Source organism: Filicampus tigris, chromosome 10 (assembly GCF_054856515.1).
Source record: "Filicampus tigris isolate MCC_2025a chromosome 10, RoL_Ftig_1.0, whole genome shotgun sequence".
Taxonomy (NCBI): Eukaryota; Metazoa; Chordata; class Actinopteri; order Syngnathiformes; family Syngnathidae; genus Filicampus; species Filicampus tigris.
Window position 1 is genome coordinate 19,548,220 of NC_141226.1, and position 22,228 is coordinate 19,570,447.

At 43.3% G+C, this 22,228-nt stretch overlaps 3 protein-coding genes across 6 annotated transcripts; 1 reads left to right on the forward strand and 2 right to left on the reverse strand.

The window, feature by feature from the left end:
- Positions 1-1,379: 1,379 nt before the first annotated feature.
- On the reverse strand, positions 1,380-5,742 carry LOC147141203 (transcription factor BTF3 homolog 4-like). Of its 4 annotated transcripts, none has more exons than XM_086042799.1 (6): positions 5,699-5,742; positions 4,920-4,982; positions 3,315-3,428; positions 2,947-3,148; positions 1,798-1,857; positions 1,380-1,699 (listed from the first exon to the last, which is right to left on the reverse strand). In XM_086042799.1, exons 2-6 carry the CDS (start codon positions 4,971-4,973, stop codon positions 1,653-1,655), a joined length of 477 nt encoding a protein of 158 aa, XP_085898925.1. In that variant the 5' UTR covers positions 4,974-4,982; positions 5,699-5,742; the 3' UTR covers positions 1,380-1,652. The 4 variants fall into 4 exon arrangements, with proteins under 4 accessions (XP_085898925.1, XP_085898924.1, XP_085898923.1 ...); XM_086042798.1 differs by having other exon boundaries at positions 5,650-5,740; XM_086042797.1 differs by lacking the exon at positions 5,699-5,742 and adding an exon at positions 5,368-5,643.
- Positions 5,743-5,937: 195 nt separating this feature from the next.
- Positions 5,938-8,904, forward strand: txndc12 (thioredoxin domain containing 12 (endoplasmic reticulum)). The gene is made up of 7 exons (XM_086042795.1): positions 5,938-6,112; positions 6,827-6,887; positions 7,178-7,230; positions 7,306-7,379; positions 7,458-7,527; positions 7,607-7,690; positions 8,328-8,904. Exons 1-7 carry the CDS (start codon positions 6,013-6,015, stop codon positions 8,405-8,407), a joined length of 522 nt encoding a protein of 173 aa, XP_085898921.1. The 5' UTR covers positions 5,938-6,012; the 3' UTR covers positions 8,408-8,904.
- Positions 8,905-8,951: 47 nt separating this feature from the next.
- On the reverse strand, positions 8,952-21,073 carry gipc2 (GIPC PDZ domain containing family, member 2). The gene is made up of 6 exons (XM_086042794.1): positions 20,464-21,073; positions 14,353-14,538; positions 12,192-12,372; positions 11,528-11,640; positions 11,356-11,437; positions 8,952-10,537 (listed from the first exon to the last, which is right to left on the reverse strand). The coding sequence occupies exons 1-6, from the start codon at positions 20,761-20,763 to the stop codon at positions 10,386-10,388; spliced, it is 1,014 nt and encodes a 337-aa protein (XP_085898920.1). The 5' UTR covers positions 20,764-21,073; the 3' UTR covers positions 8,952-10,385.
- Positions 21,074-22,228: the final 1,155 nt, after the last annotated feature.

The following is a 22,228-nucleotide window of genomic DNA, read 5'->3' on the forward strand; positions in this document are numbered from 1 at the left end:
TATATTTTCTTAAAGTGGTACCTCAACTCACGAGGGACACGGATTTCGTGTTTTTCCAACATACGAGCTCAGACGGGTTGGTTTTTGTCTTGAGTTGCGAGCAAAAATTGAGTTCCGGGATAGACGTGGCAGTGAACTTCACAACGCTAGTCATGTTTTTTGTCAAGCTGTTAATTGCCAATCCCAGTTTTGTTTACTGTAAAACAAAACAACAAAACTGAGAATTTCGCGAAGCGTGTATTTCGAAGCAACCACATAACTTTTCATTACGAAATTCCTCTTGCTCAGGGATCACCAACGAGACGGAATTTTGTTGTTTATTACAGATTAATTTCATTTCCATTCAATTCAATGGGGAACAACAATTTAACATGCAACTGTTTTGAGTTATGAGCAGGGCATGGAACAAATACAAAAACGCATAACACTGTACATTTATTGAACTAAAGTTGCCTGCTCGTAGGGGCCCCATTGGGGAGATTCCCCCAATCCTGGCATGTCATTGCAACAGCTACTGTACAAGGTTACCAGTCGTGTCTGTGAAATGGACAAATATCAGATTATTTTAAAATATAAACAATAAAATGCCACTTTATTCAGGATTTGGTTCATTTAATCAATTTGTCAAATGTGAGAAATCTCGTGAGACTCTAAAGAAATGAACACCTCTAAACAAATGTATTACTTTTTTTAATCGCTTCATCCTCATTACACGTCTGTTTGGAGCCACAAGTGGGGTTTTTTTTGCAGTATTTTACAATGTTACTTATGTTTAAGTGTGCATGACAATTAAGTGTTAACATAATATCGGTACAGCTAAGAGCTTTTATGTGGGTTTACTGTATTTCTTTTCTTATACCGTGGTTAACTTAATGAGGAAGTCATCCCCCAAATTTGTTCTATATGTGTTCTATGCAAGTTCACTAGTCGAAACACGGCATTCAGATTAATATTGCATTTGTGGAATATGAGTTAAGCAGTAATATCCAGACGTTTTTAGCCATCTCAGGGGGTGGCCATTTTGTCACTTCTGTCAACTGAAAATGACATCACAGTTGCTCATGGCTCAGGTAACGACCAATCACAGCAACCCGTTTTCTGACGCTGAGACATGATTTGTCACTGAGCCCTCTAAAATATGACAGTGAATGCTGAATTGTAATTGAAAATATTGTCTGTAATTAAAGTTCTGCTGGTAGTTTTATTCTACAGGGGTAAACCTATTTTCACACTTGGAAGAGTAGAGATCAATAAAACATGAGTTGGAGGAAGTAGTCTACTGATTTCGTTTGCTGCTTCACCCTGGGAAATAAAAAGCAGAAAACAGGAATATTCCAAAAAAAAAAAAAAGTTTTATTAAATCATTTCCAGCCACTATATGTAAAATGAATTCTTTATTGTCATCCTTTCATAAAGCATCTCTTAAATATGAGCCACGTAGAAAGCGCTGATTTAAAGCCGTTTGAGTCCTTTGGGTGCTGACTGGGGCGTCCACAATCAAAGGGTGTTATGTAAAGATCTTTTTTTTTTTTTTTAAATGATGAGGATGCACTGCACCTTGAACAACCGCCTCCCCGCATGAGGAAAGCCTCTGCGCGAGCGAGCGACAGATTAAAAAAAGAAAACGGTTGGCGGCGGCGGCGAGCGAGGGATCAGTTGGCTTCGTTCTTTGAGGCTTCATCAAAGTTCTCCACGAGATCTGCCAAACAAAACAAAACAAAAAAAAAAAGCAAAAAGCGTTCTTGCTCAGAAGCGATTCAAAGACACGCTCAAGAGTCTCCGGGGACGGAAGCTTACCCGGCACGGCGTCGTCGTCGTCCTCTGCGATTTCCTCCTTCACGGCTTTCATGTCCATCGCTGCAACACAGACCAGACGTCACACATCATCATCGATTGGATTTCTTCAAATAAATAGTGGCTCCTCTTTTTGTCTGACCAATCAGGAATACAAAGCAGGGCTGGGCGATTGGATTAAATCCAGATTTTTATTTAGAGAAAAATCGAATTATTGATTTAATCATTTTTTATCGACTTTGATTGACTGATTGAAAAAGAAACTGCTATTTACTACGGTTGCAAAGGGTCCTAAAATTTCAAAGGGAAGTTAAGATTGGATTTTGCAAATATTGTATTCCAAAGTGGAACTGCTCCACTGGAATCTTGGCAATTGAGGCTAATTAAATGCAAAAGACATTCTATCCAAGCATGAATGAACATTTTGTTGTGGCACAAGCAGACCATGCCAATAGCTCTCCTTGCCCACATGCGAGGGCATTACAATTCCATAATTGCCCAATTTTTCCCAATTTCACTCAAGCAGCGTTTTAGCCGAAGCTCACGTGCAACTCTCGCCATTTTGGCTCACAACTCAAAGAATTCATCACGTGGAGTCGACAAACCAGCAAATTTTAACCAGGCATACCCTTATCAGTCCCTCAACGTATTTTTGACACCGCTTTCAGAAATGTTTTCGCTTTTTTTCCCCTGCGAAACATCAAGTCTTCATGATATTTTGGGGGTTTTAAGTTTGACCGATAAAAGCTTGCGCAATACAAATTTTACCAAGTGTTGTAATGTAGCGCTACGGTGTTTCAGAAAAAAAAAATCCACCTGTTGCTGACCCTAACCCTTAATACATAAATATTACATATGTGATTATTTGAAATCCTGATACACTAGAGAAAAAAACTAGGGCAGATTCAGAGTCAGCACAAAAAAAAAAAAAAAAATCTGAGAAAAGCTGACTTGCATTCCTGATTAAATAAATAGTAGTAAAAAAATATTGACCAGTGTTACGTCTATTTTCATTCATTCCTGTGGGAAGAAAATGGAGGAATGTATTCTGGGATGTTTTATGTCAGTTGTGGCTCATATTTCATCCAGAATATTTCTGGCATGACTGTTTGTGTGTAGCTGCATCATGTGCGTGCGCTTGTTTCTACACACTTTGCCGCGGGAACTGCTCGGCCAGCTTGCGCAGGCTGCTGAGGCTGTCGGCGCCCAGCTGGCTGAGGATGCCGGGCAGCATCTCGGTCAGCTGCTTGGTCTCGGCGTGGCCCGTGATGGCGAAGGTGTTGGCCGACAGCGACGCCTGGACCTTGGGGTTGTTGAAGTGGATCACCGTGCCGTCGTCTTTGATCATGTTCACCTGTGGGACACAAGCACGTTTGCACAATTCGATACCTTCGCAAATGGATAACAATCGTTGGCCCCCGAGAGGACCCGAATGCCACCGCGGTGATGCCGGTGTCAAGGATGCCGGTGTCAAGGATGCCGTCGCGTAAAAGATCAAATGTTTCAGATGCCGAATTCACCTCCTCGATGCCGGCAATGTTGTTAACGGAGAGCTTCTTTAGAGAGCCTTGGAGCTTTTTGTCATCGGCCGTGGCCGTTTTGTGGACCACCTTTTTCTTCCTGCGAGCCGTTCCCTGAGGAAAGAACAGAACTTTAATGAGTTACGCACATACATCGGGACAAAGTTGAGCATTTGTCCTCCCTTCAGACAAAAGTCTGCAAAGGCTCCTTTGTTGGCCGTCTCAAGATTATCCTGAACTCTGATCCCATGGTGGATTTTTTTTTTTTTTTTCAACCATAATCTGCTCTGGAAAAGGTGGGGCTGAGATCGTATATGTGACATTTGTTCAATACTAACAACGGCAAATCCTTGTGCATGAGACAAAGACTCTTTCATTGAAAACCCAGACTAAACTAAGATGCTCCTTGACATACAAAGACCATAGCCACTCAGTCAAGAAGTCACTTCAACAATACTTGACAGCAATTAATAACTTAATAGACAGGCTTTGGCACCATCTAGTGGCATCTCGGGGCATTACAAAAAGAGCACACAAATAGTCAGGGCCGCCATGTGCCTAATCTTTAGTCGGAGACGCAGCTAGCGGCGGCAATGGCCAGGACCGGCCCGGAAATAAATTCCCAATGGCCACCCCGTCCCTGGTTGTGACATTCAAGAACATATGGCTTTGAGTATTGTTATTTTGTCTACTTGTGTTGCTGGACTTCCATAAATTCCCAACATTAGCTGGGAATGGCATTTGAGAGCTTGAGGGATGCACTCTTTTTGAAGAATTGTTCACAATCTGCTTGACTGCAGCTTTTAACTAATTTTTTTGCTCGTAACTCAAGACAAAACAAAACCTGAAAAAATGGTCAAGTGACAACTCAGTTCTGTCACTCGCGAGGCACCACACTAGGCAATTAAAATCATTTTGGGAATGGGGGTGTGGTGTGATATTATTCACAACCGGACTTTGTACCAAACCTCCTCCTACAGGCCTCTCTGTACCCCGCTTTAGACACTGTGTCACCATATCTCAATGTATTAGTGTATTAGTTACACAGTGCTACTTCACAAGATCTGGCTTTAAATTTCACATCACAAAGACCACGAAAGTACAAGTCCGCAACATTTTCCATAAATTCAAATCAGCACAACGGGAAAACTCCAGTTACAACTGCCATGCTAACTTGATGGTGTTGTAAGTGTTATTTGATTGTGTTCAACTTCAAAACATGCGTTTATCAGAGCGTAAAGCAAATAGTCAAGGGGTTGCATCGAGGCCAACAGCTGGAGGCCCGGAACTCAATCTCTCTCTCCCCATCCAGCCATAAAGGGAACGCTGATGTCAGGAGGTTCACAACCAGCGGTAGGAAACCTATGTCTCGTGGGCCACACATAGAGCATTTAATGCAGGCCCACATGTGAATCTAAAATAAAACGTCAAAGAAACTGATATTAAAAAGCCTAAGAGACATACAACCCACATTACAGTACTATTAAGCAAGATTTTGTGTAAAATGGCCACCCCGATTCCAAAACAACAGTTCCAAGTTGCGTTTCATCAAACCTGACGTCTAAACTATACGACAAACACAAAATTAGTAACAATTGAGCATACCTTTCCACCTATCCGCACTTGTGCCTGGAGTTTGGCGAGCTTCTCTTGATTCATAGTAATTTTCTGTGTGGGAAGGAAAAAATGAGTAACATTAACCACCTTCCCGAGAACACAAAATGGACATGGACTCATTAATAAGCCAACGTGTTGTTTAAGAATACCCTCCAAACACAAAAACAACAATGCGCCGCGCCGTCGATCGTTTTAAAACAATGGCATTTTAATTAACTTTACACTTTGTTCGGCGAGGTTGTAATTGTGACATTATTAAGCAGGTGCTACATATTTGTTGTACACATTGTTCGAAGGCTACAGGGGCTAATAATAGCCTAGCGCGCGGCTACCTACGAGACATGACAAGCTCGCCATAAAACGACGCGATTTTGGTCATTTGAACTCCACAACGACGTGAGGTCGAATTGAAAACTATACAATTTGACGGTGTTACCTTTGAAAAAAGACGAATCACTTGGTGTTAAGATGCTACCGCCGCTGTTGCTACTCGTGAGGCTAGCAGAAAGCAACGCTGTTCGTTGACGCCAAGGAATAGCACCACACTTCCGCTTGTGCTTTCGAAATAAGCGTCGGCAATGTTTTTAACCGTCGTTTATGACTTGAAAATGCACATACAAAACAACAACCAAGTTTAACACTGTCTCTTAATCGGACCGAAAGTGTGAAAACCCGCAACTGGCTCGTTTTTATTGATTCGCGCGTCGTAAAAATAGACCTTATGTTCACTTCTTGTGTAGCGCCGGCATTTCGTTGTGTAACTTTACCACGTGGAGCAGCGCACCGGAACACGCGGTCGAGTAAAAGTCACGTGACCGCAGCCTGAGCAAATAAAAGTTACCTAAAAAAAGATTTTTGCCTTAGTTGTCTTTATAATGTTCACATATTAAACATTTAATAATTATGTCGGATTTGGATATTACATATATATTTATTCAAAGGTTAATTAAATCACAATGAGCGACGGAAATCCGGTTCATGCTTTTACAGTGAAACTAAAGGGTTGGACATCCTGGTTTACGCACGCCGCCACAGTAGTTACTTGCTTGTCGATCAAGGCCAGTCCGGGAGAAAAAACGAGATGCCGTCTTTTTTATTTCACAGCATTTTGTTTACAGCTTTGTACGCTTTGGTGTCTTTGTCATGTTTTCAACATGTCGTCGAAGCATCGAGCGGCAAAGGTGAGTGTTTAAGTTGACGTTGAGCCTGTTCATTAGCCTGTCCGCCACTTGTACGTTATCTTCCTCCATCCCCTTTCTCGACATATTCTTAAAATTACAATGTGAAAATATCGAACTTCTTCAAGATATCCTGGCGACTGATTCTTTTTTTTTTACATTACAGAAATTTCACATTACCATCAAAATGAATGGAGTATTTTGCAAATTTAACGCGAATCATTTCCGTGTTTACTTTGTGGCGTGTTTGTGTATGACAGAGATCGAACTTTATGATATATGGTATCTGTCTAAATATTTCACGTTCCATAATACAGGTTTTACATGTTTCCCAAAGGACACATCACATAACCATCCATTTTATTTCTGGACTTGTCATAACAAGCGAATGCAAACCATATGTTGTCATATTTGTGAACAGAATTCATAAACGCTATAATGAAACTGGGAACAATGCTCTCAGTTACTTGTGATGTCAAATTGAAGTCACACTCTTCTGTTTGCTTGTCTTTTGTATATTGTTGTTATTATGACTTTCGGCTTGTCCCGCAGGGGTCGCCAGACTCGCCACAGCGAGTCACTTATGATTTGTTTGTCACAGTTTTACGAATGCCCTTGCCGAGCCCCCCATTTTTAACCTGTGCTGGATAATGGTACACCGACCCGGAGTCGAATTGCGTGAAAGCGACCGCCTTTAAATGACTCTCACGTTTGTAGGTTTTGGGGACAACATCCACTGGAGGACGCTTGAAGATGGCAAGAACGAGGCGGCAGCCAGGCGAGTTGGCTTGGCTTTATCTTTTTTGTCAACAATAAAAGCACTCTGTTTAGCGTCAAAATCTACAAAGGGTTAATCACAACAGCCATGTCACATTGCACACAGCCATGCACATAGGATTTACTTGGTTGTTTAATTTCACGATTGATGGCCAGGCAGGCACAGCGCTTTTCCCCCTTACAGTTGCACGTCACATAGATACATTTAAAATGTGTTTAAAAACAGTTTCATGTCCATTATTCTCTATGGGCGACCGAGTTTGATATTGTGGTGCATTTATGTGTTTCCAGCGGTCTGCCCCTCATGGTCATCATCCACAAGACTTGGTGTGGAGCCTGCAAAGGTAAACAGTAAAAGACAGATGCAGCACACGGGCGATGCTACGATAGGCTAACCGTTTCATTTTGGCTCATTCCAGCATTTAAGCCTAAATTTGCAGGATCCAAGGAGATCTCAGAACTCGCCCACAACTTTGTGATGGTCAACCTGGAGGTAAGGAACCCATCAGTAAATATTCCACGGGTGTGAACCTGTCATCGATCTCAAGCTGGTGTCTTTTGTTGCCCAAAGGATGACGAGGAGCCGAAGGACACGGCCTTCAGTCCCGATGGAGGCTACATACCCCGCATCCTTTTCCTCGGTACTCCAATGCCGCCCATAATGTTCCTGCTGTGTTCATTGGCAATTGATCAGTAAATAAGGATTCAATATTCTTGCAGATCCCAGTGGCAAAGTCCACCCAGAAATCACCAACAAAATCGGGAATCGAAACTACAAGTACTTTTACAGCACCGCAGAACAAGGTATTGATAGAAGTTAATTTGGCCGATGCCCAAGCTTCGATTTACAGCATACTGCGGTGTTTCCCACCCTTTGAGGCACATGTTTTACAGTAGAAGGATGTCATGGCACACCACCATACAAAGTGTCACAAGCACTGAAATAACAATCTTGTCCAAATTTCTTCACAACTTACTTGGTGTCAAGTCTGGGACCGTTTACTCAAGTTGGCAGTGTTCCACAAGGATCTTTACTCGGTCCACAGATTTGTAATGCTTACTCTTCATGTCACATTTACTTGTTACTGTAGAGAACTGGTAGCGCTCTTCAAGGCTCGCACCTCAGTCACAGATTTTCATGGCTTTTGGAGAAAAATTTACTTTGTGACTTATTGCATGAGCGTAGGACTGCGATGCCTTCTGACCAACATACAATTTGGGTTGCTGTTGCCGCGGTGATTGCTAGGTGTCCATCATATTGGATAACTCAATGCAGCTCTGCTTACCTGTTGCCTTTGACATGATAGCGGGGGCGTTGCACCCATTTCTGCATGATAGTGTTTCACACAGTGTCGTCCGGCCACCAGACTGTCTCTCGAGGGGAGTTACTCTGTAAATGAGCCTCACTGTTACCTAATAATTTCTCATTTTGTGTTCGAAGTGGTGTCGGGGATGAAGGAGGCACAGGAGAAGCTGACGGGCGACGCCTTCATGAGCAGCCACAGCGGAGATGAGCTGTGAGGAGGCGCGCCTCCGGGCGGCAAGGGCTACGTCGCCTCATACCGACGCCCAAATTGTAATCAACACTACTTGTCACATAAATGTATCCTGTACTGTCATGGATGTGAAGTCAATCAAGTGCCAAATTGATGCACAACTTTCCAGGGGTTCCCACACTGAGGCCCGAAAACGGGTCGGCGGTCAATTTTTCTTAGGTCGCCAATTTTACTAATGTAAGCTTTTTTTAAAACTTTCATGAAGTCGGCACATAATCACATTTGTTGCTGTGAATTTAATCTTTAGCATGAATGCACAGTATATGTTGGGTAAATATATTTTAGAAGACATGCAAAAACCCTAAATGCCACGACTACTTGTACTCGCTAACTTTGAAAACACCTCATGCTTCCAAAGACGGTTCTCGCCAACATGTGAATTTAGTTTGCACATTTTTTTCTCTTGTTATCCCCCTCTCATTTTATACCCAGTATACAAATAAAAGGTTTGTTGTAAGGGAACGTTCTGTGTGTGCTAATTGTGTCGTGAGTCAAATATACAGCCGAAATTTTGAAAATACAATTTTATTGTCCAACAGTGGTGATTCCCTTCGTGTTGTGACGGCAGAAAAAATACATTTTCTATGATGCAGCTCTTGTGATTCATAAATTTTGAGTTAGTTGTATGATCGTTTGTTGGAAGTGACGTACAGTATATAAAATATTTGCTGGTTTCGTTGTTTTTCTTTTAATAAAAAAAAAAAAAAGTTACATGTTCCAAATGAGTCCATCCGTTAGCCTCTCTCTCTCTCTTTGTATTGGATTAAACTGCTCCAGCGAAAAGACAAGTTTAGAAATAAATATCATATGTCTGCATTTATTTAAATGGCCGTCAGAAAATGCAAAACATCCTCTGAATTTCATTTGGTGACGATTACAATGCTGGATCAGTCTTTTCCCACTGTGTCATGTCCAGTAAAAAAATTAAATAAAGCCCATAAAAACAATTTACTTTAGCTCAAAACGTGTCCAGGTAAAGAAATATTTGGGGCTAAACTACACGTACATGACAGGAGGCTTTTGATCGCTCATCACAGGCGCCTTTCATTTCTGTGTCAAAACAAATTGACCACACAAGACGTTGTTGGACATTGTCACATATTTAAAATGAGACACATTAATCATTTTTTTTCCCAATTTCACAATCTAAAACATTTCTGTGCTAATAAAAGGTTTTGTCAAAAAGATGGAAAAAATAACCGCACACTTTTCACCTGGATGAAATCAGCCTGTTTTTGAGGGGATTGTCCTGTGCTTACCCTGCTCCCACGTTGTTACCATGATAACGGGGCTTGTCTTTGTGGAAAAGTGGAAAAAAAAAGTGAGTAGTCATTAAAGACAGGAACGTCTGGTTTGTATCTTCAGTAGCAGAGGCAGCACTGGCGGCCGAATGACCTCTTTTGGCTAATCTGTGCTTCCAAAAACACTCCAGCAATTGGCTTTGACATTATCGCTTAAAAATGGCAGAGTTTCACGCAGTCTAGCCACAGAGTCATGGGCATAGAGTCAGTCAAAGGGCAGGGTTGCATAAATTACGGAAACTGAATTGAATCAATTTGGAAACCAGAAAGCTGACAAAATATTTACTAGGTTGCTTGAGTTCACGCTTGATCACCCAGCTGTTTGTTTGCAGGCGATTCAAAAGTCCACAAAACGTAATATGTCCCCTTGAAACCAACCAAACGGAAATAAACGGTTGCTAAAATTACAGTTGACAAATCAGCATGATCACACTATATGTATATATTTAAAAAAAAAAAAAAAAACTAAAAAAAAAAAGTGGTATTAAAAATGACGCGGCTATCACGTTAAGCGTTCAGGCAGGAGAAGTGTCCCGGTGCACTTCGCCAAAGCATCACCAAGTGACCACAAGACTTGCTTGTGCTTGTGCGTGTGCGTGTGCGTGCGCGTTTCCGGAGGGTGGCTGCAGGGCGGGAGTCAACCTAGAACCTTCCCTGCTTGGCATCCCCGATGGCCCCCCACACGTCGAAGACAAACTCGTCCGGGAAGGCGAAATCGCCGAGGGTCTCGTCCAGCGCCATGGCGAACTCGTCGGGGTTCTTCTTGTCGCGGCCCACCTCCACCATGGTGGCCGCTGGATGGACATTCATTCACATTGAAAATCTTCAGCTCGATTTCACTTTGAAGTACAATCTTTTAGAACTATTTTTTTGATTATTCAATGATTTATGAATCTCATTTTTTTATTGAACCTATGTGCAATACATTTTAATTAAATGATTATTTTAGTCTTCTTTTTCCTCTCTATTTTACCACAGTATCATGTTCAAGCTGTGCCTTTATTGTGACAGTGTCTTACTATGAGCTTACACTGAAAATGAAAGTTTCCGATCAACGTTTGGGCCATCGATGCTACTTTATTTTAATGTTGGTCACAGTGTTGTTTGGAGAGAGTATTTGGTGTAAAAAGTTTGAGAACCACTGCTATAGAACATATAGTGACAATGTATTGTACGTTGATAAATATTAGGGATACCCCGATGACATTTTCATGCACCAGAGTCCAGTTCATGTGGCTTTTTGGACGATGCCATTCGGCCTTCCCCCTCCCTCTCTGACTGTCGGCCGTGTATCAAAATCTGTACAAATTGTTTCTGCATCTCAGCCTGTGCCTCATTTTTCTTAACTTGCGTGAAAGCTTCTTTCTTTGTCTCACTGAAAAACACGTTTTGGGGACAAAGGCGCCAACCACTGATCGCTGAACTGCAGCGTGCAGACGCACAGACTGCATGTGGCTCTGTAAGTCTGGTACTAAAAAAAAAAAACATATTTACCTTGTGTACTGCAAAACTAAGCTATTGCTGTTCCGTTTGGCAGAGTGAATTCCATTGAATGTGATCAGGTGTAGCCAACGTTGTGTCTTGTCGTGTGAGGTGGATGGTGAACACTCACCTAGTTCTGTGTCTCTGATGCCCATGTAGCTCTCCAGCAGGTCATCCACCTTCTTCACCGCTTTCTCTTCGAACTCTGTCGGCTGGACAATGCAAACACAACTCGAGTGTTTAATATGTTCTTTATCAATCTTTTTTTTTTTTTTTTAATATCGATTAGCTCAAGCACTTGCCTCGTCCTCTACTGTCGCCGGGCCCTTGGAGCGAAGTCGAAGCGTTCCCTTGCCGTTGCCGATTTTGTTGTCACTGCTGGGCTTGGCGCCCTTGGACCTCGGCTCCAACATTTCTGCCGGTGAACAAAGAAATGAGATTTTATCTCATCGAGTATTGCCATGGGGGTGAATATGATTAAATTAGGTCCGGACGCAGTGGGGTGAACATCTCTCAGAGTCTCCACAAGTTTCCTACATCACCAAAAAAAACATCACTCGATTTGTTGCTGCTCGCTGTTGAGGAAGTTGCTAAGAAGGAAACACAGAGTTTCATATACGATACGGCTCAACGACTTTGACAAATAATCTAATTGTGTTTTTTTTTTCCCCACAATATTGCGATTTAAAAGGCGATTATTTTTTTTAATGTATTTTCTTTCATCAAACACAAGCAATACATTAATCTGTATTAAAATAACATCTGATTTATTTATAACATCCAAAGCTTGGGCATTTCACACATAAAAGAAGCTAAAGTGCAATGTGCCCATTGCAAAGCACAACTGGCTCGAGTTACACACCTGCACATCTACGCTGAAATAAAAATAGCTAGCCAATTTAAGACAGATCTGTTGTGCCCCCTCGGGTCCCCTTTATTGCATGTGTGCGTGCGCGTGTCACTCACCAAAGGCCTTCATTGGCTCCACCAGCTTGAGGGTGAAGGTCTCGTTCCTCGGCAGCTCCTTGAGCATGCGGGCCACCTCGTAGTGGCGCGTGCCCACGATGTTGCGGCCGTTGATGCGCTCGATGTGGTCGCCCACGCAGATCACCTTCACCTTGTCCACCACGCTGCCCTCTTTGATGCGCTGCCACCGACACACGCATGAAAAGCGCTCATGAGTACAGCACTAATGCAATTAGAGGGAATGTTGGTGCATCAAGATTTAATGCATTCATCGTGTAGCAGCAAACACTGTTCGAGAGCGTAGGCTATTAACACAACTAAACGACTCAGTAAGCTGCGCGGATCGTGTCATGGCTTGCCGCAATCAATGCTAGTTTCGTTAGCCCGTCTATTGCGTTTTACATGTGTTAGCATTAGCACGTTTGTCGAAGTTGCTTGAAAATAGAAAGCATAGTGCGCTGTTAGTTTGACAGTAAATTTCAACAGAGAGTGGCAATAAAAACAGCGGAAGCACGAAGCAGTTGGCCTCTTCTGATGAATTTCTGCCGATCGGCTAAAATGCCGCTTGATGTTGAGAAATTCGCTACTCGCACGGTGCAGTACAGAAGGGTAGTGTAAAATCTGGTCGGTTTGACATGTTTTGGTTGTGAAGGTATTGCTTTCTAATCGAGGCAGAGCCAGTTCTAGTGCGAACCTGGACCACGAGTGGCCATCCCCAACCTAAAGGCGGGTCCGGGTCCCACAATCCTTTTATCGCTCTTTAAGCCCTCATCGGGAAAAGACTGGACTCCCCTGGTATGTGTGGAATGGTCAGGTGTCCCAATATTTTTGTCCATAACGCTCCTGCTAAATATCGCCTGACCTACTTTGTCATCGTTAAATCCATCTAATTCCCTCTTTACTATCAAGTGCTCAGCCATCTGTCTCGAATACTTTCCCTGCTTTAAAAAAAAAAGTACAAAGTAAATACCGTAGTCGCTTTTTCAGGACCGTATTAGCTTGCATTGTGGGCATGCAGTACTGCTTCAGTATCACACGGTGGCAAATGTGAGCAAATGTGCGTGTTCGTGTGCATGCGTGTGGGAGTGCGTGTGCGTGTTAGCGTGTTGGTGTGTGTGTGTGTGTGTGTGTGTGTGTCTGAGACACTGAGACCATGTAAGCTCATTACACAGTGGCAACATAAAACTACACCGGACCTCGGCCAAGGCCAAACCATGCCAATTTGGACCGGCACCAAATTGTAAACAAAATTCCCCACAACCACCCTCGAGAGAGCAAATGTAATAGTTAATCCTTCTCCTTGGCAGAGTGCTAACAAAAGAGCTGCTGTGGTGTCAAAGCAACAGGATCGCAAAGAATCATATCGATTAGGTGAATGTACGAACGTAGGTACACGTCTTACTGCTTAAGTAACATTTGCAAAATGCTGAAATACATTAACCACTGTATACTTTTTAAATCAATTTGATTAATTGCATTTAATTGTCAATTTATTTGAAAGTTTATTTGTTTAATTTAACTTCATTTATATATTATCATTTCAACTTCATGTTATTCGCAGTGTAATTGAAATGTTCATTATTGCATTAAATTAGAGCTCTCCTGCACAATAAAAAGTTCAAGAGTACATATGAAACACCGCATATTCACCATTCGGAACTCACCTATTTGCTGATTTTATTATTTTCTTAAATGTATTATCCATTATGCACTGGAAAAACGCCCTGCGATTGGCTGGCAACCAGTTCAGGGTGTCCCCCGCCTACTGCCCAAAGACAGCTGGGATAGGCTCCAGCACGCCCCGCGACCCTTGTGAGGAGAAGCGGTACAGATAATGGATGGATGGATGCACTGGAAAAACTCACCTATATTATTTGCAGGGGATTATGACTGGGCTGAACCGCAAAAAGTATCATTGATGCTCACTGAAATGTATTCGTGTTCAGTCATCGTTTATCGGGCAATTCATACGGTCCTTCGGTGCTACCTGGTGCCAGCCGGCACAACATTGGTGACCCCTGATTTAGACCATTTCCTATCTCTACTCTTTGTATTTTTGGCAGTCTGGATGCACTGCGGTACCGTGCTGCCTCTCACAGGCCAGTGCTGGTACTACAACAGACCTCCGGACCGGGGCGGAGACTCGCAAGCGCAGGTTTACCTTGATGAAAGCGAAGCCCGCGCCGTTGTCAGTGATGGTGAGGCCCAACGCGTCCTCCGACTTCAACACCTCCACTTCCTTCTTGATGCCCCGCACGTGGGCGAAGATGAAGTCCTCCAGGCCGATCTGGCCGCCCAGCAACTTGTCCATGTCGATCTTGTGTGTGTTGAGGGTGCAGAAGAGGATCTGTGTGATAAAAAACAAAACAAAAAAACAAAACAATAATTAGACAATCCAGTCAGTTTGGATCATCCAGAAGGCATGTTAATCACTGACAGCCCTGAGTGTCATCAGTGTGTGTAGAAAATAAAAAAAGGCAGATGACCTTCACACTTTACAGGGCTCATCAGTGTGATCAGCAGAAGCACTAAGCTGATTTCGCAGCACTTTAAACAGATTGACACCCAGCTAGTGGTCCAATTGCCGCCGTTAGTCGGTTGCACTCCCGTACACACTACACTAATTTGAGCTGTTTTTTATCTCCACTCAGAGGACACAACAACATTACGTCCAACTTTTAGGTACGCCTCTGCGAGCCAATACCAAAGCTTCATGGAGGGGATCTCAATCTCATGAGACGTCAGCTCAGTGAGCATATCAAGGTTCGGTTTGGTTTTTGTTTGCACTAATTAGCAACAGCGAGTACTAACTTTTAATTCTGACTTGAAATTGGCACAAAAAAGGTTTTCCTTTTTCATATTTGTTGTATCATTATTCATTTGATCAATTTAGCTTCTTGAATGGACTTTATAATTAACCTATGCACACATGATTTATCAAATTATTACTAAATTAAAATTATTTTTGTCACCTCAATTTTATATCATTGTACCATTATCGCGAAGAGATGCAATTCATACCATGCTAAGAATTTTGGTCCATAATGCGCAGCCCGATGTCAAGTGAAAGCATGAACTGAGTCCTCGAGTAATTCGAGTACCTCAATTCAAAAAAATGTTCGAAGAATTTTTTTCCTGCCTCGGTTACTGGTCCGTGGGCCACTTTGGACCGGGCCGCACAGATGAAATGTTTGATTAACTCATTCTATCGCAATGACGTATTCATACGTCATTACACAATGACAAATGAAAATGAAAAAGTCTGGTACTGAATGAGTTGAATGATCAATTGCGTGGAATTGAATGTTGATTAATCAAAAGCAAAAAACAGAATGCTTAGCTTGTGCAAGAAGGGAGTGAATCATGTTTATTGACTGTGCGCCTATCAGGCCTTGTTTTCGCTGTGTACCAACGTGCACCGCGCACACACCCATACACACGCGCGCATTAACCAACATGCGTTGCCATGGGCAACAGACCATAATAGAAGAGGGCGATAATGGATAAAGGGGGCCGCAAGAGGAGAAGAGCGAGGCCGAATGTAAGGGTCTACTTTGTTTCGCCATAACCCCAGAGCACCGTCACCCATCCCCCCCTTTCTCAGGCCTCCACCAGGAGGTACACAAGTGCCCGCCTCCAGCCCGTTACCAAGGCTGCTAGCAGCTTTAAGCAGCTTCTCCGCGCCCCAGGCGGCTCTCAGCGCCGCTCCCCTCCCCGCTGTTGGCTGGCGCGAGCGAGCTTCCACCTCCCCATTCCGACTCCTCACACCTCCCACGGCCTCCAGAACCGCATGGATGGAGGGACTCAATGTACGTGTTTTAACTACAGCCGACATGCACAAGGGTGAAAGCCATGCACGTGTGCAGCGGAACCACGATTTTGACATTATCTGCTGTCATAACGTTAGCATAATTGCGATACTATTACACCACAAACAATACAACACCCATGAAGCGTTATAAAACATAAAAAGAGGTCACATGAACAACCACAAGTCACATTGTTTGGCCGTTAGCAGCTAGCATGACAAGCTAACGTCGCAATCTACTGTACAAACAAACGCATTATGCCATTTACAGGAGTTCTAAATCCTTCCAATCCTTTGTTCACAAAAAGTTGGGAGCAAGGGAGCAGAAGTAGAAAGCTACCAAAATAATAGCACTAACAACCCGAGCAAAAACAGGAAGTCGAAACCCACCAAAATAAAATCCGTAAGAGAACAGAAACATCACTGGTTCTCAGTCCTCCACGTGACTGATTGGCTCCATTTTTGCTTCAAAATGAATAAAAAGGCATCCAGGAATAAAGTGTGATTCAACACGAACATGCCGTCTCACACACAAAAAAACAGCCTCCGCCTACAGGCGCTGGCTGCAGTGTGTTTGAAGAGCAGCTACATAAACGCGCCGCACTTGAACGTCTCTCTGGGCCGACACCCTGCACTCGAACCTGACACAAAAGAGCATGGAACCGGCGGCATTTTCCAGCCTCTTCAGCAAGTGTTTTAAATGGGGAAAAAAACAGGATCATGTTCATTAATAAGCATGTCGTACTTGCTCAAATAGTCGCCGTTCCCCAATTAGTTGCCTGGTGAATCATCCACTTTATCAAAATAGAAGTAAATGCCTCCTCCAAATATTCTATTGTTCACTAACTAACATTAATAATTACCTGTTGAGCTCGATCCATTTGAACTATGTTGCTAACAAAAACAGCAGTACCCATCAAAGACGCTGTGACAAATAAACCGCTCTTTATGTACTGTATATGCACCAACTTTCACACAGTGACATTAAATTGTTAACTGTTTCAACTACAAACTCCTTTACGAACATAAACATCCATTGAAGACACTGTGACAAATACATGCCCGACTCACACCCAAATCAACTTTTTGGGGGGGCAAAATCTGTCAGGTTAAACACTGCACTGCATGTGAATTTGGCTTTCTGTCCTCTGATTGGACTAGCAGTGCACTTGACAGTCACTCTGCCACCGCGGGGAATACAAGCGTCTCGTGGAGTTGGAACAGTAGCGTTTGCCAACATCTTTGTATCAGTTTTCAGGTTAGCAATTGATTAGCATAGCATTTGGTTAGTTTGTTTAGCATAGCGTGTCATAGTCTAGAAATTATTTAGGTCGTGGTTTGTCACTGCTGCTGCCAATCACAGCCAGGCCACGCCCAATTCCCCTCCCCCTTCGCAAGCCCATTGGTCCTCCAGGCAATGCCACTTTTTCAAATATTAGTGAGGGGTGGGGCAAGAGTCTGGTTGGGGGGTGAGTACCCTTTAAGTAACTAGTAGTACGTATACAACTGCGTTATTGACTATTTATGTATGTAAGTATGCATGTATGTATGTATACATTTAAGCGCAAATACGGGGTTAAGTTCGTCTCATGTTCCTTCGCCAGCTGCTTTTACAGGCGAACATAGCGTGCCGGGGTCAGCGGTTTCTGCTTCTAAAAAGGAAATCACAGTCATCAGCATCAAGGCGGTGCAATCATTAACCTCGTGAATGCGTGATGTTCCACAGTGATAGCAGAGTGGCATCACATCGGAGCCCGACGAACGCATCGTTAAACCTCATCATAGCACGACACCCCATTAATAACCTGCGCACATAAGTACACTAACAGCGAGCTTTCTCGCCAACCAAAACAAACAACCCCAATCAAGAGGCCGTGACAAATAAATGCCTTGCTCAAACACACACCACCCTATTTCCCCCAACAAAGGCTTCCCCTCTAATAAGATGCCTCTTAATTAAACTTTGTGATTGTGTGATGTTCCACAGCATTGACAGAGCGGCGTCACATCGGCGCACAATGAACCCATCTTTTCAGTGTCCAGCAAAACACAACACGACGGTCTTAAACAGTAAACCTAAAAGTAAAAGGACATTTCTGAGGGCGACTCTACCTCGCTTGGCTTAGCATGACACCCTGAAAAAAACAGCCTGTACAAATAAATACGGTAAATTACACACACAGGCCTTGAGCAAATGAGATAGCGGCACTTAATCTGTTGGATTAGAAAGTCCATCACTGTAAACACGGCTGTGCAAGCCACACATTGTAATGGCAGGCAAACGGCGGCCACACCTCAAACTCCACAGCCGCCCGCATAAACGCAGACTTTGACCCCGAGGAGGACGCGGCTTCTGCCCACATCAGCTAGACTGCGGACCCAGATGGTGTCATAGGTCATGGCTGCCATTTTAGTTGCCCGTTTTATAGATTCATTCGTAAGAATAAACAGTAACATTTGAATTCTCTCTCTGCTCCGTGAACAGCGATGCTCACCGGCTACACAGGCGCGATCCAATGAGAACCAGTGTGATCAAGGGGGCGCATGTTTACGCAGGGAGGAGGCCCAAAGAAGAGCTGCTTCCCTGGGGAGCAGTGTGACGCCTATGACCCGGCACAGGTTATCTGCTCAAATTTGAGGCAGTGCCCGCACAACCGGACGTCGGGGACTTCCTGCCATGGCCAACGCCAACACATGACTGCAATATTCAGTGACCATCACTTAATGTATCAAGAGTGGATGCACAACCTTTGTAAGCGTCTCCAATTTTAGCAGATAATTTGATGTTATTGGATTTTTGTGAACAACATTTTTTTTTTTTTTTTTATAGGTCAAATCGCTCAGCATGGCCAACACCTATCTAGCATAGTTAGTGACGACTATAAGACTATAAGATCAGTCTCTTTTACATTATTGAAGTCGCAAATGATCGTTGAAGCACATGACTTCGTCCTTAGTGTAGCATTCCCGGTCCACAGGCGGTTAAAACTTTAAAGCGGAAGTCAACCCCAACATATTTTTTTTAAGAATATGTTCTATGCAAGCCCACTAGTTGAAACAAGGCATTCTGATAAATATTGCCTTTGTGGAATAAGAGTTAATCCACCTATTTTTAGCCATCTCTGGGTTAACTCATATTCTACAATGGCAATAATAATCAGAATATTTCAACTAGTGGGCCTGCTGGGAACAGTTTGAAATGCAAGCTACATACACAAACACACCCACCCACACACACCATATGTAATACGCACAGTTTCGACTATTCACTTATGTCTCATTTCTTTGCGTTACCAGGTCACAAATGACTGGTGATGCACATGACTTTGTTCTTAGCACTGCGCTTATGAGCATATAGAGTCAGCAATTTGTTTTTGTTTTTTTACAGTTCACAATGTGAAAAGCACACTGCCAACACCTACAGGACTTGCTGTATTTTGATTTATCTGCCTGCATGGCAATATCAGAGTCTATCGCAAGAACATTTTCAACAGGCCAAGGCTAACCACCAAAGTATAAACTGGAGCAAGCCGAGACAAAGATGGGAACATCCTCGTGAGTGTTACAGACAGACGTGATGGCACTCATGGGCTAAAACCTGACTTGTCTGGCTCCATTTGCAAGGCGCCAGACAGATTTTTGCCAAGTTTTTTTTTTTAGGCTTCGCATCTCACCAGCCAGTGTGCAGAGACGCACAAAACCCGCCTGTGAATTTACACTTTGAAAAGACGAGACTATAAAGGGGGGGGGGGGGGGTCTGGACAGAGGGCCAGCTTTTGTTTTGGACGCCATAGCTGTCACATCTCGCTACATACTGTAGTGGAAGACTGAAAGTTACACACCCAAACTCTGACCAGACGAAGCTATGAAACTCATTTTTACACCGATACAAAAAGAGTTGTACAACTGCAACTATCATTACTAACCAGTAGCACGTCAATGGTGTGTTCCATTTATGTTAGCATTAAGTTAGCTAGGTCGGTTCATAAGGTAGTGTATATGTTAAAAATAAGCAAAGCACAATTTCTGTTTAGTTTGACAGTAAACCTCAGCAGGAAGTTGCATTAAACAGCTTGAAACTTCATTTTTCATTAAATGTTCATCTGCCAAACTGCTGCTTATTGTGAAGTGAGTTTAGTTGAATTTACTGCCACCATTCAGTGTTCGTACCTCCACCTTGTGAGTCTAGTCAAAGCACATACTTTAAATGAATGAATGTCAATACTTCATCTTGGTCTCATTTTTAATGGGTTTTTTTCCCAACGGGGATTTGTACACTTTCTGTATCTACTGCAATTAAAGAGTGAATACTTTTGCCACCTCTGACTTTTGATTAACTAACGCAACAGACCCAATTTGACTTGAGTGAACAAAATGGAGCCATTTGGGGCACACGACCCTCAGTTTGTGAAGCCCCTGATTGAAGAGTTGTGAGTGAGTGAGTGAGTGAGTGAGTGTTCTTACTTCGGGTGGGCTGATATTAAAGGCGTCAGCAATCTTGGCGTACAGCTCCTTGACGTTGGAGAAGCCTTCGATCCTGCCGGTGGGGCTGCCGTGGGCCAATTGCGTGTGGAAGACCAGCTTGGGCCGCAGGTTGGCAGGAGGCGGCGGCAGCCCTCCGGCGCCGTTCGCCGCCGACTTGTTGCCACTGCCGGCGAGTAGCGAGCCAGCCGCGCCTGCGTGGTGGCCGCCGCCGACCTCCTCGTTGTCCACCAGGTGCTCCTTGGTCGACCTGTTTTTCTTCCTCCACGGGCCCAGCGGCATTTTTGTGCGTCTCGGTTAGCTCGTCAAACCGCTAAAACATTTGAACTTGCTGAAATCTCGTTTTTACTTCCTTGTTTTCGCCTCGCTCAACTTAGTTTATTTCCCCTTGCTCCGAGGATACTTTGCCGTCGCTCACCTGGCCACGACTCGCTCCGAAACGGCGACTTTTGCGGAGGAAGGACGGCGGCAACCGAGCAACAGGTAGCCGGGGATCAAGTGTGTAACAGAGGCAACCTGCGCGTTCCCCGCCTGGCTAACAATAGCCGCTCTGTGCGGTCCCCGACTGGGCGCAGGCGCACTGGGAGCTGCGGCGACAGCGCCGGTACACCTGTGCACCCAAGCGGTCATTACATTAGGTACACCTGCCAGCTGCCACCACCGGAAACAACACATTTTCCTCAATGCATTTCTGTGCATTTGCACAACTGTAGCAAACAAACAGTCAGATAGATAATACGATTTCAAGAAAAAATGATTTCATAAAAACAATTTTCATCAACATTTTCCGTGGGACTAAAATTGCCCCTAATAAAAACCAAAGTTCCCCACCCCTGCTTTACATAATATGAAAACCATTTGCAAATGCTATTTACAATTATATAGACAGATAATTTGACACCTACCTGCAGTATATTTACACATTTATTGCAAATACATTATCAGAAACTGCACCGTATTTTAAGTACTCCTTTGTGTATCGGAACATTATATCTATAATTGTTTTTTGAATATGCTTTGGTTTAAAGACGAAGTCAGCTCAAAAAACTTTCTTTACAATAACGTGTTCTATGCGTCTCCACTAATGTAAACACGATATTCTGATTCATACTGCGTTTTTACAATATGAATTAAGCAGCAAAATCCATCCGATTTTATCCATCACAGCAGGCGGCCATTTTGCCATTTGCTGTCGACTGAAAATGACATCACTGTTGCTCACTTAACGACCAATCACGGCTAAACTCTGTTTTCTAAGTTTGGTCTTGTGACAATCGCAAGCTGAGCTGTGATTGGGCATTACCTGAGCCCTGAGCAACTGCGAAGTCATTTTCAATCAACAGCTAATGGCAAAATGGCTATCCCCAGAGATGGATAAAAACGGGTGGGTTTTGCTGCTTAATTCGTATTTCACAAACACAATATTAATCAGAACGGCATGTAAAGAATTGTTTTGAGTTGCATTTACTGCATTTTCAATTATTCTTATTAATTTAACACTGCACCGCGTTCATTATTTAGTGTGGTTGTAGTTTGCAGTGACATACTGTGACTGTGATGCATCATACTAGTGCGAGCAGGCAAATCCTCAAAATGACGATGACACTTTGATGCCATACACCACCCACATTAGACGGCGTAGGCAAAAAAGCGTTGCCATTTAAGATTGACTCATTTGTCTCGTCTACATGCTTTGGATTGTGGCTCATTTGGGTGGATTGCGAAATACGACGTGTCAACCCAGTTT